Source organism: Nannobrachium achirus, assembly GCF_963921795.1.
Source record: "Nannobrachium achirus genome assembly, chromosome: 3".
Lineage (NCBI taxonomy): Eukaryota > Metazoa > Chordata > Actinopteri > Myctophiformes > Myctophidae > Nannobrachium > Nannobrachium achirus.
This window is the reverse complement of record NC_137812.1, coordinates 63,881,980-63,903,945: the sequence shown is the minus strand read 5'-3', so window position 1 is coordinate 63,903,945 and position 21,966 is coordinate 63,881,980. Positions and strand designations below refer to the sequence as shown.

Below are 21,966 nucleotides of genomic sequence, written 5' to 3'. Positions count from 1 at the left end.
CTCAGGGCTGCCCCCTATAGGCCAGTATACAGAGGACAGCTACTGCAGTCTCCACAATATAGCTGACCACTTTAACCCTGACATCCCAATTTTGGGCATGGTCAATAAAAAGAAAAGAGAATTGCTGATCTACAAGCTGATATTTAATCAGCGTGTAGATAGGCTTTCCCCCAACAATATTAACATTAGCTGCATTAATCAGTTGAGAGACAGAACTCTTCTTTCAGGGGTTGTGGAAAACTCATCATCCATGGACCAATACATTCACAAACAACTGTGTTAAATAACATGAAACAAAATCCAATTGTATTCAAATCAAGGTTTAATGTCATATCACACAGTTAAAACATTCTTTGTGTGAGCTCTCAATGTTGAAATTAAAAAGAGGAGAGAGACTCGACTCTTAGAAAAAATTGAAATTTGAAAAGATGTAGAAGATTTTTTGATTCATAATTGATTAATTATGAATAATCCAAATCCACAACTAAAGCTGTCAAATAATGTAGCAGAGTAATACATACAACATTTGCCACTGAGATGAAGAATAAACTATTGAAACACTCAAGTAAAGTGAGAGTACCTCTGACTACTAATCAAGTCAAGTACAGTACTTGAGTAAATATACGTAGTTAGGCTACTGACAGTGACATTAGTAGTGTTACATAGAAAAAAGCAGAAAGCCACTGAATGAGTTGTGGTTGTTTAAGGTATAGTCATAGAGACTATATGAATGAGGTAAGCTCATGTAAACAGTGTCCCCCTCCTCCAGCTCCACGATGATTGCATTAGAGACGTATTCCCAAGATTGGTCGTGAGTATTGGTTGCAAGGTTATACATGAGTCTCTGGTCATTTTTAAACATCATGATCTCCACACGTTTTGCTATTGTATATTGAGATGCCGTAAATCTGAAGTAGTAGACTCCTTTCAATGGTGCAGTAAAGACGCCTATGAGAGGAGAGAATGCAGGAAATTTCAGTATAAGATATATTATGTTTGGATTGTTTCAAACGATAACAGCTACTCTTTCCGGGGTCCCCACAGGACAATATACAAACATACTGTACAGTATATGCATGAGATACAAAATGAGTAGGTCATTGAGAAATAAACCCTGATTAGCCTTGGGTGTGAAGTGGATGGGTCTTCAACACCCTGAACATGGCTACCACCTTGATTATGGCAGCAGGCAATCTGCCAGGTTAGGGTTAGGGTTATTATGGTTAACCGCTTAACCCTAACCCTAACCCTTACCTCACAGAAATTATAACCTCAAAACCCTGTCCGGCTGATAGAAAGACCTGGGAAAGCACAGAGGATTGACTGATGGTTCAGGTATGTATTATGCAGCGGTATGTTATTGAGAAACGATGATTGCTGAATTTGATGATTGACCAATCAGAATCTATAATAATAATAGCTGTATTTGTATTGCACCTTTTATAAAATGTAGCCCAAAGAACATGCAGAAATGTAGCAGTTACAATAGTTTTATAAAGATAATGAATTAAAACAAAGTATAGGCTGGTAGTAGTGACTAGTGAGTCTGGTAAAAACACTTAATAAACAGCTTACATTTTGTAAAAGTTACAAATCAGATTCAATAAAATGTTAAGATAAAAATGCATCTGTATAAAAGTGCCTGTCTTCTGATTGGTTGTTTTGTCACTGTATCACATTGAGTGCTGACAATAGGCATTGTGAAGCAAAGGTTGACGCAGGAGGTTTCTTGGCAGTTTAGGGGTTCATGTGTTTTCAGATTTATTAACAAGCAATTTATGATCAGGAGAGGTTGTGGAGATAGGATTGGGGATTAGCCAGATTGAATCAGTGGAGGCTAACTTTTAGCATTGTAGGAGGTTAAGGCTCCTATGGTAGCCTATAGTGTAAGTCCCCAGTCTACAAATAGTGTGGGTGCACAGATCAATGGGTATGGACTAGTTCTGGTCTATTCATAGTTATGAGCAGCAGTGGATACACAGCTGGACAGTTAGTCAACAAGGAATAGTATAGCACTCAATAGTAGCTCAATGTCTGATAATCTGACAGGTAGCCTGAGGTAGGCCTACAGTATATACATTGTGTAATTAGTTGGTGAGAGGTAATTGATTTAGTTCACAAAGTGGACTTAATCACAACATACCTGTATTTTGATTGTATGCGTTGCCGATGTTAGTGTGGACTCTTTTGTAGACCACAGTGGTTTGAGAAAGATATGGTCCAGTCCTTCCATCCGTACCCAAACCAGCAGAGAAGGCCACCTTTGATCCATCTGTCAAAACATTAACATTATCAAATTATTTATAATAATATCATAAGAATATACAGTGTTATATACTATTATGCCGATATACCAAATGCATTATATGTGTTGTGTTGCATTATAGCAGCTTGCATCCACCTGTCAGCTTCAACAATACAAAGTAGTACAATTAAACAGTGTCTACAGTACTCCATAGAAAGTTTCTAGTGGTTGTGTTGTGAGCGATGTTGTCAATATTCAATAAGTCTACAGGATCTTAGTTCACTATAAGTTCAGTAAGAGTGGGTAAGATTGACACACACGAGGGCTGGAACATGCAAAGCTGCTTTCAAGTAGGGGATCTTTGATTGTTTTTATATTTGAATAAAACTGGATGTGTTGCCAGAAGTGGGATCTTATAATTGTTTCTTGCTGTGTTAAAAGGTCTAACTGCAGAATTTAGGCATAGTAATAGTAACTGTATCTCTCAGTTGACATTATAAGAGGGCCAGTACGATGACAGTAAAACTAGGCTAAATTAATACATAATATAGCCTACATCTTCTAAATTATGATATTTTGGGGACTATACCTGATGAAGCACTGCTCCTCAGTCTGGTCTGGAGCTCTTCCACCTTACTTTCACTTGCTTGCAGTCTGGCAGACATTTCTGAAGAAGAAAAAAAACGGTAATGAAATATATTATCTATAACATTTCACGCTACACGTTTTAGAACTTCTTGAAGCAACATTTTTAAATCACATTTTACCCAACAAGCATGCAGCCTCTTGACCAGCCTAACCTGCATGTTGTCCTTCCATGTTGCTCAGCCTCTCTGTTAGCCCTCTGACCACATACCAGACGTCATCTGCTTCAGCCAGACAGAACAGTAGAACAAGCAAAGCGCCCTTCATTGTGAAACTCAGACTCTGTAGAGAACAAGCTTGTTGCCTTGTATTTATAATACAGAGGTTCTGGGGGAGTGACAGGCTATACTGTATTTGTTTCTCTGGTATGTTGTCTTGTTTTCATTGGATGGAGGCGTGAGGGTAAGTATGTTTAAAGCTAACTGGTTTATTCAGGGTGATGACTTGTGCTCCTGAGGGCAGGAGTTCTCAAAGTGGGGTTCTGGGACTCCTGGGGTCCTTGAGTGGGTTCAGGGGCTTCCCGAATGAATTAATATAGCATCAAAACCAGTTTAAAGCACTTTAATTTTCAACTTGTAGATCTGCAGCTATTTTCAAAACATCTTGAAAAAGGTGAAGAATCTGTAATATTCTTTGAAACATTTTTAACAACACAAATACATATTACTTTGGGGGTCCTTGACATGAAAGAGTTTGAGATAATGTTTGGCAATGCTTCAACAGGAAATGCCCATACAATGTCCTTCTGACACTGTTTCCCAGAAACTGGGTCGGGAGCCATTTGTGGGTTGGGGACACGTATTTTGGATCTTTTTTTTTTCTTTTCTTTTTTATCCAAGAAATTCCCCTAATTCCAACCCAACTAGTGAAAATAGCCGATCTACAAGCTTCGTGTTGTGAGCGAGTAGATCTGCTATTTTCACTCGTTTGGATCGAGCTAAAACGTTTGTGAACCACTGTTCTGAGATATATGCATTCACCTTCCGAATGGACAATATGTTATTTCCATAACATGTGTCTGTCAGTTTATCATCATAGAAGAGCAGACGAGACAGACGCTCACTGCTACACAGCTCAATGACTGAGGGCTATATTATTATTAAAGTTAGTAGAAGACAGTTCTAGCAGAGTTAGCTCATAAACACTGTTTCATAATAATTTGTCTGGTTTTCCCCAAAAAATTACAGAGCTTGCAGATTTCCCAGAAAATGAACAGAGCTTGCAGATTGGCATGTTTTTCTCTTTTTTACATCCTAATTCCATCCCTAGCAGAGTATGACCAGATCCCAAACTAAATGTGGGTCAAAGATGCTTAGTGTGTGTGTAGGCTATGTAAACATGTTCATATCATCTAACTTACTAAATCAACATGTACTTCTGCTGAGCTTGTAACATCTCTATGCTTTGTCCTGTGAGGTCAGGGCCTCACTACCTTTTTCAGTTCAACACCCAACCAACCAAGCATCCAAACGTACAGAAAATGCATGAATGTAACGCCTAACTATTGAAAACCAGTGAAAATAGCAGATCGAAGAGCTCACAATGTTCACAAACTTGTAGATCGTACATCGGCTCTCTGCAGTGAAGAGATCTGGGTTGAAAGATATTCGGACAGGGTCATCAAGCTACACTTTGTCACTAAGCAGAATTAGCTGCTGCTCTGAGTAAGGTTGTATTTGTTACCTGGCAAATATTGTACTTTTACTCTTATGAAGTAAAACTTTAGTTACTTCATAATAATTATCACAAAAATATACCCAATTCAGCCCTATACATTTCGGCCTTTGAAAATAGCTGATCTACAAGCTCACAGCGCGTCACAATGTGACACATTGTGAGCTTGTAGATCTGCTATGTTCAAAAGATTTTCATACATTAAATACATTTGAATACTTGTAGAACGAGGCCTTCCGCATAATGAGTACTTTTACGTTTGGTAGGGATATTTTGATGCCAATACCATCACATTCCGGACTTTTAGTATTTCTACAATGCTGTATTGATACTTTTGCTCTAGTAAAAAGCAACTGCCTTATAACATCCACCACTGCCTGATAACATCAACTCATTGCACATTCTGTCAACAAGTATTAGAGTCTGGACCGAGTCCAGATCACATAGCCTATGTGTCATGTAAGACAGCTATGGCTGTGCCTTGTGTCACCAAAATACCACATAATCAAATTAATGATCATTTGGTATTTATTCATCAGGAGGTCCACAAAGAGGTTATGAACTTTACAGTTACCAACTAGTAAGTAAGTACATTTTATTTGTATAGCATTTACTTTTCACAGAGAGAACTCACGAAGGGCTTTACATTCAACAGAATTAAAAACAGCAAGAAACACTATTATTATTATTATTGTGGTTGCAATAGGCAACATTGTATACGGTCTGAGATTATTTTCTTTTTTCCAGCAAAGCTAACCTGTTTTGTAAACTTTTTGAGTGATGTTATCCGGGTTTTAAGGCTGCACAACAGAGAAGTGAAACCTTTGGTCATGCTTCACTTGACATCACAATATATAAATATATATTAGACAGAATTTATTTCCCAGTGGATTCCTCACAACTTGTGTAAGTGCAACCAACCACACATGCAATTTCCCAGAATTGCACCTTTCTATTTGTTATTTGTCATGTAAGAGCTTACTGCATGTGTATGACATTTAAAATGTAAGAACATCATCTATTATTAAACCAGCTTATCCAATCAATGACAGTGACACAACTCATGGTCCATGATTGAAGTGCCTGTAACTAGACACAACTGTATACACACTTGGACTAACAACACACGCGCATGCACACACGCACGCACAGGCACACACAAACACCTACTATAATTGTGAGGATATGCAACAGTTTGGGGCAATAATTGTATGATTTTTTAAATATGAATTATTAACCCTAACCCCAAAACCCCCAAATAGCTGATCTGTAAGCTCACAACACGCCACGTTGTGCGCTTGCAGATCATCTATTTTTGGTTCATGACACAATAGGTAAACTCTAACCTGTAAATGCCTTATCCTAACCTTAACACTAACCCCAACCTGAATCTTTTCCAGTTTGTAAACTTGCCCTAAAAATCCTTTTCACCATAAAACAATAATATATCTTGTGAGGACAAGGACAATGGTTCTCGAAATGTCTAGTTCTCAAATTCTTCTATACTTGGGGGGACGTTTGGCGGTCACAAGTATATTAAAGTCAAACTCACACAAACGCTCCAAATGTTTAGGGTGCTACCGGTATGTGGTATAAACGTTTCTTTTTCATAAAGTAGTATTGAATTTGCCCGATTCTCTGATAGCAGACTGTAGTTGCATTAGTACTGAAGATCTTTTAAGAAATAATGGGATAAAAAAAATATCTGGGTTTTTTTCTTTTTCCTAAACCTATGAGACCAAATTCCTCCTCAGCACTTGCTGACGTCTTGAAGTACAGATTTAGGAAATACAGATACGGGGGATGTTTTTGTCATCGAGACTGATCCACAAAAAGGAGGCCATGTGTCAGGAAGGCCTGTGAGGCCCAAATATCTTTCACATATTGCGTTTTTTTTTTTTTAGCATTGCAAACTGCTCCTATACGTTTCACTTTGTGTATTAGTCAAAATAATTAGCACATAATTAGCACAGATCTCCATGTATGGAGATCTGTGCACTTCGCACAGGTGTGATTTTCTTTTTGTCTGAATGTTTCACGAAATGTGAAACACATTCATCAACATGAAGTCAGAGATCCACAATTGCACATTGAAGCCACACTTTTATTAGACACTGTCTTGTCCATTATAACATCCCTTAGCCCGGTGACCTTTAATGCATGCACATACTGTAACTGTAACATTGCACATGCCCCATTCAGACAAAGATGGACGCATAGAGTGCATGCATAGATTTGGTGCATGTGGATATTTGGCTCTGTTGAACGCACCTTTCTAGTTATCTTACTTTGCTTTATATATACAATAATACTTTTTTATTTTATTTCAAGGCTAAGATAACAAAAGACCAAGGAACTAGTAAAGTTTGTCTTCACTGTGGAAGTGAAACATCAAGCTGAATATTATAAAGAGGTAACCCAGACTTGAAGACTCTCCCAGTAGGGCACATAAGGAAGAGACTACTTCTTACACAATAAGCCAAAAAAAAAGAAAAGAAAGGGGAATCAGTACTAAAATGCTGTAGCACTGAGACTACTATAGAGTACTGCCAAAAGTTCCTGGTGGCTCTGCAGCTGAGGCTGAAGCTTCCATGGTCAACATCCCTTCCCTGGACAGTCTGCCCAATACAGCTCATCCTGGTTGAGATCCAGGAGGTTACGATAAGGTTGATTCACTGGCCTCTCTTGATGTGCGTGCGTCCACGCAACTGACACACGTCGTTGCCTCTTTGTTCATCTGTGGCATTCTCCACTCACTGCTAGCCTGGCATCCCCTCCCGTGTAGCTACGAGCAAATACAGTGTCTTTTGGTTCTTATCAGGCAGTTCCTCTTTTGCTTCATGCACATCTTGCATCTTGAAGTAGCAACTGAAGAAGCTGACTCTGAACATGGATTTACACAAAAAAAAACTTGCGTGAGTGGGAGCTGTGGAGTGTGGATTCATCTTCGGTAGAGTGAAGCAGAAGAGACCAAAATACAGTAAAGAGAACAGGCCAGGGTCAATGGAGTAAGAATAATGGCATCAGGTTATGGCATCAATCTGTATATTTGTCCTGGTCTGGTTTGAGTGTAAAGGGGGTTCCTCGGGCATGCAGATCAGTGGAGGGGAAGACAGGAGCATCTGATCAGTTCGCCTCAGTAAAATAATTTTTACTTTTGGTGGCACATGAGGTTCTTCTGTTTGTCAAAAAGGTGTGAATGAGACAGGAGGACGGAGGGATGGAGCCTCTACTCTATACTCCTTATCCCCCTTCTTTTCAACACTGCACCCTTCACTGTGGCAACAGTGGGAGCGGAACTTAGCCATAGTTGTGCAGTGCCAGCCTGAACATGTCGTTGGTGCACACCCAATTGTTGCTAATGTTCTTGAGGGTGAAACTCTGGTGGAATCCAAGAATGGCGTCTTCATCTGCTTTTATCTGTCCAATGACCATGCTCATGATGCAGTCGTCTGGGGTTGGCTGGTGGTCCTGTGCTGTTATACTGTGGGCAACCTGATTGAAGGAGAGACTGCGAAGCTTTGAGACGATTGCTGCTTTTCCCTGGAACTGCTTTCCCTCCCATGTAAGGCATGATGTATCGTTATACAGTACTCCTAGTTGCGCTCTGTCGCTGTCAAACAGTTGGTAGTATTTCTGCACAAAGTCGGATCCTACCTGCTCGAAAAACGGCTTGTCCCCCATATTTGATTCACGAGCAACACGCACGACAAACCAAAACAGTGCTCGAAATAAGCCAACAACCGTAACCTGTGTTTGTCAAAACAAAATGGTTACCACCCTATGCTTCTTTCAGTATGGAGAGGATTGAGTAAACGCTTGTAATATGAAATATGAAATGTGTGCTATATATAAAACCAGAGAATCTCTGACGTCATCAACACGACATGATAATTGACAACTAAATATGGAGTTCCACACGGCTCCATAGGGAAAGACTTGATGGGATGTTTGCGTATCGTATAGGTGTCATGTGTGGCAGTGCACTGCAGTCTGTGCATGTACACTTGTACAGGGAGTAGAGGAGAGGGCTCAGCACGCATCTCTGAGGTGCTCCAGTGTTGAGGGTCAGGGGGTCAAATGTGATGCAGATGCTGCCCATTCTCACCACCTGATTGGGTGTAGCCCTATGGGGCTTTTAAGCCGTGACATCATTTTGTAGTCAGACCTCCAAGCAGATTTATTGTCAATATGGGCAGTGCTGTGTCCCTCTCTATTTCAACAGATCTGAGACAAAAAATAACGACTAAAGTATAATTCTACCACTTTCTTGTCAACAAGAAAGAGAAGAAAAGTTTGTAAATAGTAAACATAGTAAAAAGATTCACGGGCGCTGGTGCCTTTTGGCACCAAAAGTTCTCCTCTGCCTAAAAAATGATGTAAGAGCCCCATTGGTCTCTGAGATTTGTGTCAAGATTTGCTGGGATAATGGTGTTGAATGCTGAGCTGTAGCTCCACGAACAGCCTACGAACTTATTTGTCCTTCAGCAGCTTGTTGTCCATGTGTGAAAGGACAGCATGGAAAGCCATGGCAATAGCGTCATCGGTGGATCTGTTTTTGCGGTATGCAAACTGCCACGGGTCCAGCGAGAGCTTACTGTCCAGCGAGGCAAGTAGCGTGGAGCAGATGTATTCCCTCACCAGCTTCTCTAAGCACTTGCTGACTATCAGGGTGAGAAAGCACAACAAGGGATTAGAAAACCAGTGTACCCAGTCTGATCCACAATTCCAGAAAGAAAAACTATGCCCTGAACAGTTTTTTAACCTTTTAAAGAAATAGCTCCATCATGGGGTTTGCTCTGCCTCCCTGGGTCGCCTAGCCGTTGCTGTTGCTAGGACGACCAGAAGGGGGCTGCCTGACTTCAGCCACGTGACGAACAGCAGGTTGTCTGGTCCTGGTTTCTGTGTGTCTGCTGTGGTGTTGGAGAGGAGACAGAGTTGGAGCTGCTGCTGGAGAAAGTGATCTGATGACAGACTCAAGAGTGAGAATAGAACACTATAATATATAGACCTATATTTATTATATATATATATATGACATAATCCCTTATTTTTCAAGATACAAATATTCTCATCCATATCATTCCATTTAGCCTACTTTAATAACAATATAATATAATATAACAAATATAATAATATTTACTTTTGTAGGCTACCTCTGTGATGCTTAAGATATGATATGATAAAGTATTCAATCAATCAATCAATCAATCAAAATTACCATTTCATGACAGCACAAATCACTGGTACAAGGTCAACTAAAAGGAGATCCTATTACGGCTTATTTACACAGGAACCACTTTATGTATCTCATATAAGATAGATAAGCTACTTATAGGCCTATTACTTAATTATCGAATGTTGTAGCCTACTCGGGTCTTCAACTATCATTATTAGGCTACTCTCAATCCTTTATATCGAGGAAGAGTTTATTCTGCAAGATCATCCTCTACTACCAACTTTTACTGAGACACACATGTGTAAGTGAGCAGATTTTTTTGTAGGATATATACTAAATTTCCTAAATAAAGAATTGCAAAAGAAAAAAAAAAAAATCCTTTATATATTGATGAATAATTAAAGCCAGTGTGCACCAGAGCCTTCTGGTGTGTGTGTGTGCATGCGTGCCTGCGTGCGTGCTTGCGTGTGTGTGTGTGTGTGTGTGTGTGTGTGTGTGTGTGTGTGTGTGTGTGTGTGTGTGTGTGTGTGTGTGTGTGTGTGTGTGTGTGTGTGTTTGTGTTGAGCAGAGAGCAGACACAGAGAGAGAGAGAGTCAGAGAGACAAGTCGGGCATGAAAGATGGAGCTCTCGGCGGCCGGGGATCGTGTGTTTGCCGCTGAAGCCATACTGAAACGCCGCGTCAGGAAGGTGAGAGCGGGCGGCCGCCTGCGTCTTATGGCCGTGTGTGTGCAGATGTTCCCCAGGGGTGCTCGTGGCGCGACTCCAAAATGCACGATGAGCCATGCATTTCATTGTTGAGGCCTTGCAATATGTGGATGCCTTCCACGGTCCGCTTGGTTTAGCGCAGGGGGGCTAGGAGCTAGCAGGCTAGGCTATCAGTCATCATGGCTCGTATATGTTGGCATCGGCAGAGCAATAAAAATAGCGACACAAAGAAGGGGCTAGCGAGGAGGGAAAGCAGACAACAAGCCTTATAGCTCAAATGGAGGGGCCTTATTTGACTGCAAGCTAATGGTAGCTAACGCTGCACATTATTCTGTGTCTTTGGCAGTTCCAAATTAAAGAAAAGGCCAACACAACTGCATGCATGTGCCCCGGGTTATTTTCATTAAAGCAGATGCTATTAGTGAAACAAGGCTTTTACAGATAACACTGCATACTGCAGACACAAGTTTACCTACCGTCCACTGGCCACATTGGGCAATGATGTCCTTTCAAACTTGTAATGTATAGAGAACACATCTGCAAACAATAACTTTTACCTTTAACTTTATTTACCTGCACGATTTATTCTTAATCTCCCACTAATGGATCATTTCCATTGGTTGGAGTGGAACCAACTAGGCCTTCACACAAGTAAAAAATAAATAAATGTATGTTTAAAATAGGATGCGTTTCCAGCACATCTGTATGATGTGACAACACATCAGACTGTGTAAAGCAACACAAGTCACAAAATGCATTATTGACCCACACTGACAAATCACACATCCTCCTTGAGAGTGCAAATACCCAACTGTCTGAATGGTGAGCCCTGCAATTATTATTAATTCATAATACAATGTTTGGCAAAAAAAATATATACAAAAGTTTGTTCAAACCCTCATGCTGCTGGTGGTGAGTCAGAGTGAAACACCACAAAAGTAAAAGGAAACTTCTACCCTGTTCTTGCAATGTGGATTTTCATTGAATTGGATGTATGTATTGCAATTTCTTATTTGCATATTGAGCTATTATTTGTTCTGATAATCATTTCTCTTACAGGCTAGAGTTGAGTACCTGGTTAAATGGAAAGGATGGGCACTGAAGTAAGTGTTGCTCTTTCAAAAAGACATCTGTTAAACACTTAAACGGTGTTGACCGTGGCCCACCAAGATTCTATGCTTGGTCCCTAACTTTTTTCCCCTCTACACCAAATATATCTTCAAGCTCACAATGTGTTGCATGAGTTGTGAGCTTGTAGATCTGCTATTTTTGCAGAACGTCCGTTCACCTGCTGTTGCGAGTTATGACATGCCTAGAAATATGGATGCTACTGTGCCAGGGTTCAGGTGGTTAACCTAGAATCTCTGAGACATTTATTTTCTTAAGATAGAAAGGTGGTCTGAATAGTCTTCACTGACTGTGTGTGTGTGTGTGTGTGTGTGTGTGTGTGTGTGTGTGTGTGTGTGTGTGTGTGTGTGTGTGTGTGTGTGTGTGTGTGTGCGTGCGTGCGTGCGTGCGTGCGTGCGTGCGTGTGCGTGCGTGCGTGTTTTCAGGCACAGCACCTGGGAGCCGGAAGAAAACATTTTGGATGACAGGCTGATAACGGGCTTTGAGCAGAAGTAAGTACAATTGTGGTCTGATACGATCTATTAGATTCAGAAAAAACAACCGTTCACAAAGTCCCTTTTCTGCAGCTTTAGCACCACACTACAAGACACTACACCGCACCACACCACACCACACACCACATAAAAATATCTACATTTTCCATTACACAAAACTAGCCCTATCGGTAAGAAACACATTGAACCTTTTAACTGTGATTATAATACAATATAAATTTGTATTACAACTATCCAATACTCTATAATGGATTATAACTGTGATTATAATACACTATAAAGTATTAATGTATTACTATGATAATTATAATACACTATATTGTGTTTATAACACAATAGAATCTATTAGCATGTATTACAACTATATCCAGGTGGTCTAAATGAAAAGTCAGTGAGTGATCAGTCATTATGAAGTGTTTGGCCCTGTTTGGCCTAGCTCAGACCTACTCTAGATTGGATACTTTTTAGTACCATGTTTAAGCCCATTTTCCACTGGCCCAACTCCACACCACTCCACACCACACCGCCCACTTGTGCCAGGTTTTCCACTACAAGGACCTGGGTAGAGTGGTGTGAAAGTGGTACTAAACAGTGTACTAAAAAGTATCCACTCTAGAGTAGGTCTGAGCTAGGCCAAACAGGGCCAAACACTTCATAATGGCTGATCACTCACTGACTTTTCATTTAGACCACCAGGATATAGTTGTAATACATGATAATAGATTCTATTGTGTTATAACCACTATTATAATCTATTATAGTGTATTTTAATTATCATAGTAATACATGAATACTTTATAATGTATTATAATCACAGTTATAATCCATTACAGTGCATTATAATTAGGATAGTTGTAATACAAATTTATATTGTATTATAATCACAGTTAAAAGGCTCAATTTGTTTCTTACCGATAGGGGTACTTTTTTGTAATGGAAAATGTAGATATTTGTATATGGTGCGGTGTGGTGTGGTGTGGTGTGGTGTGGTGTGGTGTGGTGCTAAAACTGCAGTCGAAAAGGGGCTTTAGTAACACTTTCACACCACTCTACCCAGGTCCTTGTAGTGGAAAACCTGACACAAGTGGGCGGTGTGGAGTGGTGTGGTGTTGGGCCATGTCAGTGGAAAAGGGGCTTTAGGTCTCATAGACAGTTATTAGCAACTTATTTTTCTGTATCGTCTTTCTTACAACTCTATAGCAGCAGAGCAGACAAGACTTGTCCCCCCCCCCCCCCCAAATAACGGTTTACACCTTTAGAAAACGGGTTGAAATGCTCAGTCTGCCTGTTTCCGCTTTTTATACATTGATTGCGTTTCCCTTTCAGTCCCCGTTCGCTGTCCCGTTGTTAACAAGCACATTGTTACTGAAATGCCTTTTGTCAAACTGCCAAGCCACTTGAAAGCATCTCACTGGAAAGAGGAGATGTTTACAGGAAACCATAATGGTCACATCAGGACAGAGTATCTGGGTCTGTTCAGGCTTCAAAAGCTCTCTGTCAAACTGATCTACTCACACGCGCGTGCGCACGCACGCGCACACACACACACACACACACACACACACACACACACACACACACACACACACACCTTTCATCATCATATGCTCGTATGTCACATTTTAATCTAATCTCTTCTTTTTTTTCTTCAACTTGGCCAACACAAGCCTGTTTTCTGTTGAAAAATAACTTTCACTGGACTGTACTTTTTATTAAAAGATATTTTTTTTGGTGCTGATAAAATCCAAAAGGTTGCAAAGTTCTTTGTTCATCTCAGTAACAATTGCTCTTTGCATCCCATTTCTATAATGAGCATACTTAATTATAGTATATTATAATCTGCATATAACACAGTATCATTGATATAAAGCATTATGAATATGTATACGTTCTTATCTATAATTGTCTCCACCAGCCGAAGGCTGAGGGAGAGTATGTTTTCCCCTCCGTCCGTCCGTCCGTCCGTCCGTGCGTGCGTGCGTGCGTGCGTCCGTCCGTGCGTGCATCCGTGCGTCCTCGCAGTTTGTGAGCAGCTAATCTCAGTCACCGTTGGCCCGATCGCTGCCAAACTGAGCACACACACTCCCTGGATGCCAATCTAGAACCTCTGCCCCACATTTTTCAAATCAGCCTCATGGTGGCGCTATAACAGGCCGATTTGTGTGGCCTGGTTGTTACCAGCTAATCTCCGGCGCCGTTGGCCCGATCGCTGCCAAACTGAGCACACACACTCCCTGGATGCTAATTCAGAACCTCTGCCCCACATTTTTTAAATCATCCTCATGGTGGCGCTATAACAGGCCGATTTGTGTGGCCTGGTGGAGACCTGTGCTCGGAAGAGCACTGCTTCTAGTTATACAGTGTTATAAGCAAATTTTAATGCGCTATAAGTATGCTTACAATGCATTATAGACATGGGATGCATGCATAGCAAGTGTTGCCTTTATCTCAATAGGATACATTATGTGAATTGTCCTTTCATCACTGAGACCAAGTTGAGAAAAATTCAAATTGGAAACTAAAGTAGTAGCTTTTCTGACTTCCAGTATCTGTTTTCATTTCCCTTTGTTTCTTTTTCAGGGAGCGGGAGAGGGAAATAAACGGGCCAAAGAAACGGGGGCCAAAACCCAAAAACGTTGTCATGAAGGTATTGTTCAGAACTCGCCTACAATGGAATCATGCATTTCTAATCTTTATCTATTCAGAGGAGGGTTTGTTTGAACACGGCGACTTTTTTCAGCAACACCCTGCAAGACAATCTTGTCGTTGTGGTCCAGCTAAAACAAACAAATGAAAAGTGGACAGTGGGCATGTACTGTACTGTATATCCATATTAGTATATCGTCACTGTAGAGCAGAAACCTCGTATCTCCAAGTTTCAAATTTGTAATTTCTTTCACAAAGCAAAGCCCTGCTTCACCATACAAGGCCGTCGCACAAAAGTAGTGAAAACAGCAGATCTACAAGCACACAACGCCTCGCACCGCGAGGCGTTGTGTGCTTGTAGATCGGCAGTTTTCACTAGTTTAAATCATTTTTAAAATGATACAAAACAAACTGTTTTGGACATACAAGGTTTCCACCGTTCAACGACGATATAGTATTTAATTATTATTATCGTATTATTACATTTTTAATTAATACTAGATTACTGGCTAGCTTCTCCAATTGTAAATCACTTTTGTGTCCTCCCCAGGCTCGTTCCCAGAAAGGAGAGACCAGCTCTCAGTCCACAAATCCCCGCCAGGCTAAACCGCGCTCCACTTCGACCGCATCCATCCAACCGAAGCCCTCTGCCTCTTCCTCCTCCTCCTCCTCCTCAGCTGCAGCGCCCTCTCCTAAGCTCAACTCCCTCTCAGCCACCCATAAGCTAAAGAAAGACATTCGTCGTTGCCACCGCATGTCCAGGCGTCCTCTCCCCCGCACGGACCCCATGGCGCCCCCCTTCACCGGCCAGGGTGGCTTTCCCTCTCGCCCGCACACCTCGCCCTTCTCCGAGACCGTCCGCATCCTGAACCGCCGGGTCAAGCCCCGGGAGGTGAAGCGGGGCCGAATCATCCTCAACCTCAAGATTACCGGCAAGCCTGGGAGGGGCGGCGGCGCAGCGAGTGCGGGGGGCAACAGGAGTGCTCCCGGGGGACGGCAGAACATCCCCTCGCGCAACAGAATCATCGGAAAGAAGCAGGGCGAGGCTCCGTATAGGCCGTTCCAGCCCCCTCCTAAGTTGCTGGGCTTCCCCATGTACGGGACACCCTTTGGGATGCAGTGTGGAGGCCCCGTCACTTTTGGAACGTGCTCCACTGTTCCAGCCAGGGGAAGGCCCTCCAACTCCCAGCGCCGGTTTTCCTCTGCCGAGCAGCGCCGGTATACCCCAGGACCACCACCACGGCCCAGACTCAATGCAGAGGCTTCTGTAGCGCAATCGGCCTCCAGCCAGAAACCCCAGGACCCTGGTTCTTCCCAGCCAACACCCAGCCAACCTCACTCAGAACCGCTAAAGGGCAAAAGCGCCCACCAGTCTGCTTCTGCCCCATCAACTGACCAAACCTCAGCAGCTTCCGTTTGCCTCCCCTCGTCCCCATCCGGCTCTGCCTCTTCCTCCTTGGAGGACGAAGAGGCTGCCCTGGACCATTTGGGGGCCTCGGACGGGGGAGGAAGGAAACCGCACCGAAACGCACCTAAATGCCAACCCGCCGCTTCCGACGACACGGCGCCCCCTCCTCCTCCTCCGCCCAATGTGCCCTTCGCCCCTGGCAACCAGAGTTTGACCCCCGCAGACCCCAAAAGGGTTCCTGCCGAGGGGGACCCGGACTGGCATCCGGAGATGGCGCCCAGCTGTCAGGACGTGGTGGTCACGGACGTCACCACCAACCTGGTCACTGTCACCATTAAAGAGTTCCCCTCCCCCGCCTCCTGCCCTGCCTCGCCCTCTTCCGTGCCCGAGAACGCCTCCTCCCCTCCCTCCAACAGCCTTTCTGCCCCTGAAGACCCCATTCCCCCCAAGCCATAGAAAGCTGCATTGTTGCTAAATATATTTTCATTGTTAAGAAGTCTTGCCAATATGCCCACTGACCCCCCCCCCCCCCCCCCCCTCCTCCCTTTACTTGAAGATGTTAAATGAAAGTAGTAATGAAATGTAATGTAACTTAACCGCCCAGCCAATGAATGGTAATAAGAACATATTTTTTTTGAAACAGAAGTGTGTAAATTCAAAAGGGTCAGCTAATACAGCCCTTCCTTTCACGTAAATTGCCATATTTTTTGTTCACTTGCACAGCACTGACTCTTTTAGAACGCTTAGGTGAAAGTGGTATTTTGTTTTCCTTCCAGTTACTTCAGGCATGCTGAGTTTAGCTTGTTTGGTGTAATGGAAATATCCCCAAAGTAAAACCTTATCAAGCACACTTAGTGTAAATGAAAGAGATGGATACTATTTTGATACAGGATTTGCAGTGAAGGCTAGAATTGAATGCCTTCAAGGTGTTATGCCAATTTCCCCCCACCCCAAGTTCATTGGAGATCCAACTTATCGATGATAAGAAAAAGGTTGTGTGTTTTTTGCACTTAGTTGGACTTCTATTGCATCATTACAGCGAGGTATGTACTTAATGCAGAAAAAACCCTCTTCTATGTTAGCTTGCTATCATTTCAAGGCCTTTTCTTCTCGCTCTCTTGAACGCACAGGCATATACATATGAATAAGTATTTATATGCACGCACAACATTAGAAGCTACAAACGAATATACAACCACAACAAAAAGCATACGATTTAACTTATTGCTGTCCTCGCCTTGTTTTCATGCCTGCCTTGTGTTTTTTCGTTTTTTCCCTCCTTTCTTTTTTTACAAACACCACGCTGGAATGTCTGCCGAGACTCTAAACTGGCCTGCTTTTTAATTGTGATAAGTATAAGAATACAGTGTAGTCTCCTTAACATTTTCTTTTTGTGGCAGGTAAAACTGTAACTCCTCAACTCCTGAAGGACTAGATGAGCCACGCTAGTAGTTGTTTTGGTGACCGATGAGTTTAATTTCATCGGCCTCTGGCAGTTCCATAGATTACTGCGATAGGCTGTTTTGTAAATCTGTGGGAGCTCTACAGTATCTAACACCACTTTAACCTGGTGAGCATTCAGAGCAATGATTAAAGTCTCCTGTCACTGTGGTAGTTGGAGCAAACCATTTAGTCTAATATCCTGTTATGGTCATTGGTGTGTTGCTGGTCAGTCCTTAAGCTAACGGTGCATTATTAGCGAGGTAGTCTCTAGCAAGTTAGTCTCTGTTGCACATGGCTAGTGTAGGCTGAGGTTGGCTCCAGATAAAATAGAAATGTATTTGTTCTTGACCTCTCACTGAATGTTTGTTATTAAGTAAGGAAGTGGCGGAAATTGTCCTTGTGAGCTCCTTGACATTTTGAAAACGAATGGCAATTAGATTTATGAATCCAGTTTGGGCAACGCAAATAAGTATTAAACGGACATCTGATCCAGTGCACATGTAACTGCACATTTTATGTAATCGTATTGCAATTTACATATTGCATATTGTGTAATGAAGGATAAACTGACAGTGACAGTAATTGGTTTGTGTGCATAATTGCCTACCCACCATTACTGTACATCAATTAAAATACTGACTGAAATACACTCCAGAAATCAAGGTCTGTAAGACAGTATGGAATGTTTGAAAGTGAAAGGAACCGTAAGAAAGGTTTCTTGAAACCTTACACTTTGTAGACAATGCTGACAGAGTCTCAGCTTTTCTTTGGAACGTAATGCCACATTTAGTGGAATATCTTGTGTTTTTTATTTTATTATTTTGTAGCAGACTTGAGAGGGCATCCTGTACAGATGGGAAACTCTTGGGTCACTTTGGCTGCTCTATTATAATCGAAGAAGCGATACATCATTTCTTGTGAAGTGAAACATAATTTGCTTCTGTAAGGCTGGCAGATATCTTATGCACAATAACCTTGATTTGAATCTGTGGCTAGTTTGTGTGGTCTCCTTGGGGTGTTAGTGTGTGAGATTGGCGGTCTCCTTGGGGTGCTAGTGTGTGAGATTGGCTGTTTCTTCTGATTATTATGTGTAGCAGTGGTACATGGGCAATTGTTGCTGTATGGCTTCATATCCGTCCCAGTTTGCGTCATGATATGTCTTAGTTCTTGGAGTTTAAGATGGATATTAGGCCGAGTTATGCATCTTCACACCTGTTGATGGGATCTTGGGGTGCTATGAGGAATCCAACAAAATCTGAATAACCTCTGGTATTATTGCCATCCAGGAAACGGACACCAGCCATTGGCAAAATGGTGGATTATTATATTTTGTCCCCCTGTGATCAGCTCAGGTTGCAGGTGAAATGGGGATCGGTGCTAGAAGTTTCATGGGATTTATCAACTATTGTCCCCAGTAGAGAATGTTTCCTGCCATAGAACTGCAAGGCTTTATAGGACCCAGTTTCCTCCTATCATGGGAAGAAAGAACTGTGAGGACAATTATTGCAGAAAATACACTAGGTGTGCGTTTATACAGCAAAATCATTAGTGTAAAAATGTACCTTCACGCATATGGGTCAACTTAAATGAACACTGATCACCATACTTGGCAGTACTGTAGTCAGTCGGTTAGAAATACCGGTATTGTCCTTTAACTGAAAAAGGTCATGTTCTATCCCCACAATAGTGAATACATAGTGTGTTCATGTCCTGTCTAGAACACCCATTTCTGGTCCCCTATTGCAAATAACTAAATGTGCCAGCTAAAACGCCTGAAATGTAAGATTTTTAAACGGTTTGAAATTGAAATGTTGGCGTCTTGATCAGCCCAGAAACTTTCATCAAGTTCACCTGAAGTACTTGATGTATAAGTGTAACGGAGGTGATCCGAACCTTCGAACCCGGGTCTCCCGCGTGAAAGTCCAACATCTTAACCATTACTCCAAAGGGATATCCCCATGGCTCTCCGCCACATAAGTACAGTTTTATTTTTATGATATAAAGTCAAAACTAAACCCAAACTCATGGCGATCTCTGGTGCTACCCCTGTCTCTAGAGGCTCTCCCTCCACCATGCCTCTTCGTCTGGTGCTCCTGTGTTATGTTGTTAACGTACAATATTCCAAACCTTCCGCGCGTTGCCTTATAGCTGCTCTCTTCATCCCAGCGGCACACCAGGTGACGTTTTCATCATCCTACTCATTCCCACACTTCCGTGACTTGAAATTGACAGTGCGAAGATACATTGGCACAAACTGCAATATCGTTTGGGACTTTTGAATTACACTTGTGGTCAACCTAGAGCGCGAGGCGTTCAGCCACACCTGAGTGCTTTGTGCATAATACTGTAGAACTCCATGTTTCTGAGCACAGATGACGCAGCTGCCGTGTTGTCCTGTCGTTCTGTCATGTACTGTAGATCAGGGTTCCCCAATAGGCGGCCCGCGGGCCATTTGCGGCCCGCAGGGGGCTACTGTCTGGCCCCCACCAACCCCAGTAATAATGGTGGTATAAGAGCAGCAACGACACTAGTATATCGTCGTTGTCGGGTGGAAATCTCGTATCCAAATTTGTACGTTCTTTCGCAAATCATACAAGGCCGTCGCACAAAAGTAGTGAAAACAGCAGATCTACAAGCACACAACGCCTCGCACCGCGAGGCGTTGTGTGCTTGTAGATCGGCTGTTTTCACTAGTTTAAATCATTTTTAAAATGATAAATTCAAAACGAAACAAGATTTTCACCCGACAATGACGAAAACTGTCGCTGGAGTAGCGGGAATGCCACCGTCGTCCCCTGCAATGTTGTGGCCCTCGGCTTGGTACCCTATAGACATAATTAGGCCCTTGGGGAAAACTAATTGGGGAACCCTGCTGTAGATGATTCTAGTTGTTGTCAATACTGTGTCATACTCTCAATGACCAACATATGCTGTCTCGTAAACATTTTGAATGGTGTGTAGAGGATACTCTTACAGTTTGTAACAGTGTAAGGATATGGCGTATTAGGTTACCTGGCAATGATTTCAACAGTCAATATAGCAATGTTTTGTTTTTTCACCTCTCTTCCTGTTTTACGGGGTAGCACAACTCGACTTAGTGGCCTATCTTTGTACCAAATAGGGCTCTTGATTCTTGTGTTTTTCCTCTGAAATTGTGATTTGAAATTTGAGGCGTGATTTCAAGGTGCTAGATGCAGCACTCATTGAAAATTAGGAAAAATCCTGTTAAAATGCGAGGATGAAGTTTCAATGAAATTAATTGATTTCTTTGTACTGTATATTAATACATTTTTTGAATTGTGCATAATGTTAATGTGATGCTTTTTGAGTGCCATTGTTTTTTTTTATTTTTATTAGTCCAATATGGGTTTGATCGGATGGGAAACCCCAGCTGATGAACTTATGTGTTAAGACTGCAGTTGTGTGTCGTTAATGGTAATATGAATAATGTAAATGTATTGATGGCAATGATGAAATGATGATAATGATGATAATGATGACGTGTAATGTATCTGAACTTCTGAAGCATGTTTTGCAAACCCTTATTGTACAGGTTATGTATTCTGTGTCATGTTACCTGTTACAGTTGCTTTTTGTGTGTTTCTTGTACAAGGCTTTTAATTAAAAGTGCTTCAAAAAGTAATTTGCTTCACACATGAAGTGTGGGTTTGTCCTTATAATTAATTGCATTATTCAGTAACATAAAATTATGAAACATCCTTCTTAAACAAGACACTGGATAGCTATGATACATACATAGTATTTGCCAGACCCAGGGGGTCGGCCTACAAAAGGCTTTGTCGGTCAGTCGGTCGGTCGGTCGGTCGGTCCCTCTTTTCCTCAGTGTGCCTGTGTTTGCCTCTGACTGCTCATCTGCCCCTCCCTTCCCTTGCTCGGCTGATTGCCTTGAGTGCCGTCACCTGTACAGGACCAGCTGAGTTGAGTTGGCTGACGAGCTGCTGACACTATAAATTCCTCAGCCCATCTACAAGCTCAGAAACATTTCCAGCTGCTCAGCCTATACAATCCTGTGTGTTCATGTGTTAGTTCAGTGCCATACTAGTGAAAACAGCCGATCTACAAGCTCTTGCTATTAAGTGTTGAAAATGTTCCGCCCCAACTCTGTCAGAGTTCCCCTTAAATTTGTTAACAATACAGGCTCTCCTGATGAGCGCAACCTTTGTTTCGTCAATAGCCCTGTGCAGGCTCTAATGGCTTTCACATCCACTAAGGAATACTTCCTTAAGTTGCATGATTCAGATCTGGTAAACAAGCCTGTCACTAATGAATTTAAAAGAGTCCTGTCAAAGGAGAGAGGCCAGACTAAGATTGATCCACCCCCCCCCCCCTTCCTTGCATTCTGATTTTCATTGCGGGTCTGGCAGAACCAGGTGACCT

At 42.1% G+C, this 21,966-nt stretch overlaps 3 protein-coding genes across 3 annotated transcripts; 1 reads left to right on the top strand and 2 right to left on the bottom strand.

Annotated features, from left to right (window-relative positions):
* Positions 1–304: 304 nt before the first annotated feature.
* LOC308281802 (cerebellin-1-like) lies at positions 305–3,195 on the bottom strand. Its single transcript, XM_080722113.1, has 4 exons — positions 3,046–3,195; positions 2,835–2,912; positions 2,144–2,272; positions 305–948 (listed from the first exon to the last, which is right to left on the bottom strand). Exons 1-4 carry the CDS (start codon positions 3,155–3,157, stop codon positions 659–661), a joined length of 609 nt encoding a protein of 202 aa, XP_080578239.1. The 5' UTR covers positions 3,158–3,195; the 3' UTR covers positions 305–658.
* Positions 3,196–4,728: 1,533 nt separating this feature from the next.
* Positions 4,729–8,248, bottom strand: LOC308281803 (nuclear transport factor 2-like; the record flags this gene model as incomplete). Its single annotated transcript, XM_080722114.1, has 1 exon — positions 4,729–8,248. One exon carries the CDS (start codon positions 8,246–8,248, stop codon positions 7,865–7,867), a length of 384 nt encoding a protein of 127 aa, XP_080578240.1. The 3' UTR covers positions 4,729–7,864.
* A 2,048-nt stretch (positions 8,249–10,296) lies between these two features.
* cbx6a (chromobox homolog 6a) lies at positions 10,297–20,184 on the top strand. The gene is made up of 5 exons (XM_080722112.1): positions 10,297–10,431; positions 11,509–11,552; positions 12,003–12,068; positions 14,652–14,718; positions 15,268–20,184. Exons 1-5 carry the CDS (start codon positions 10,363–10,365, stop codon positions 16,579–16,581), a joined length of 1,560 nt encoding a protein of 519 aa, XP_080578238.1. The 5' UTR covers positions 10,297–10,362; the 3' UTR covers positions 16,582–20,184.
* The last annotated feature ends 1,782 nt before the right edge of the window (positions 20,185–21,966 follow it).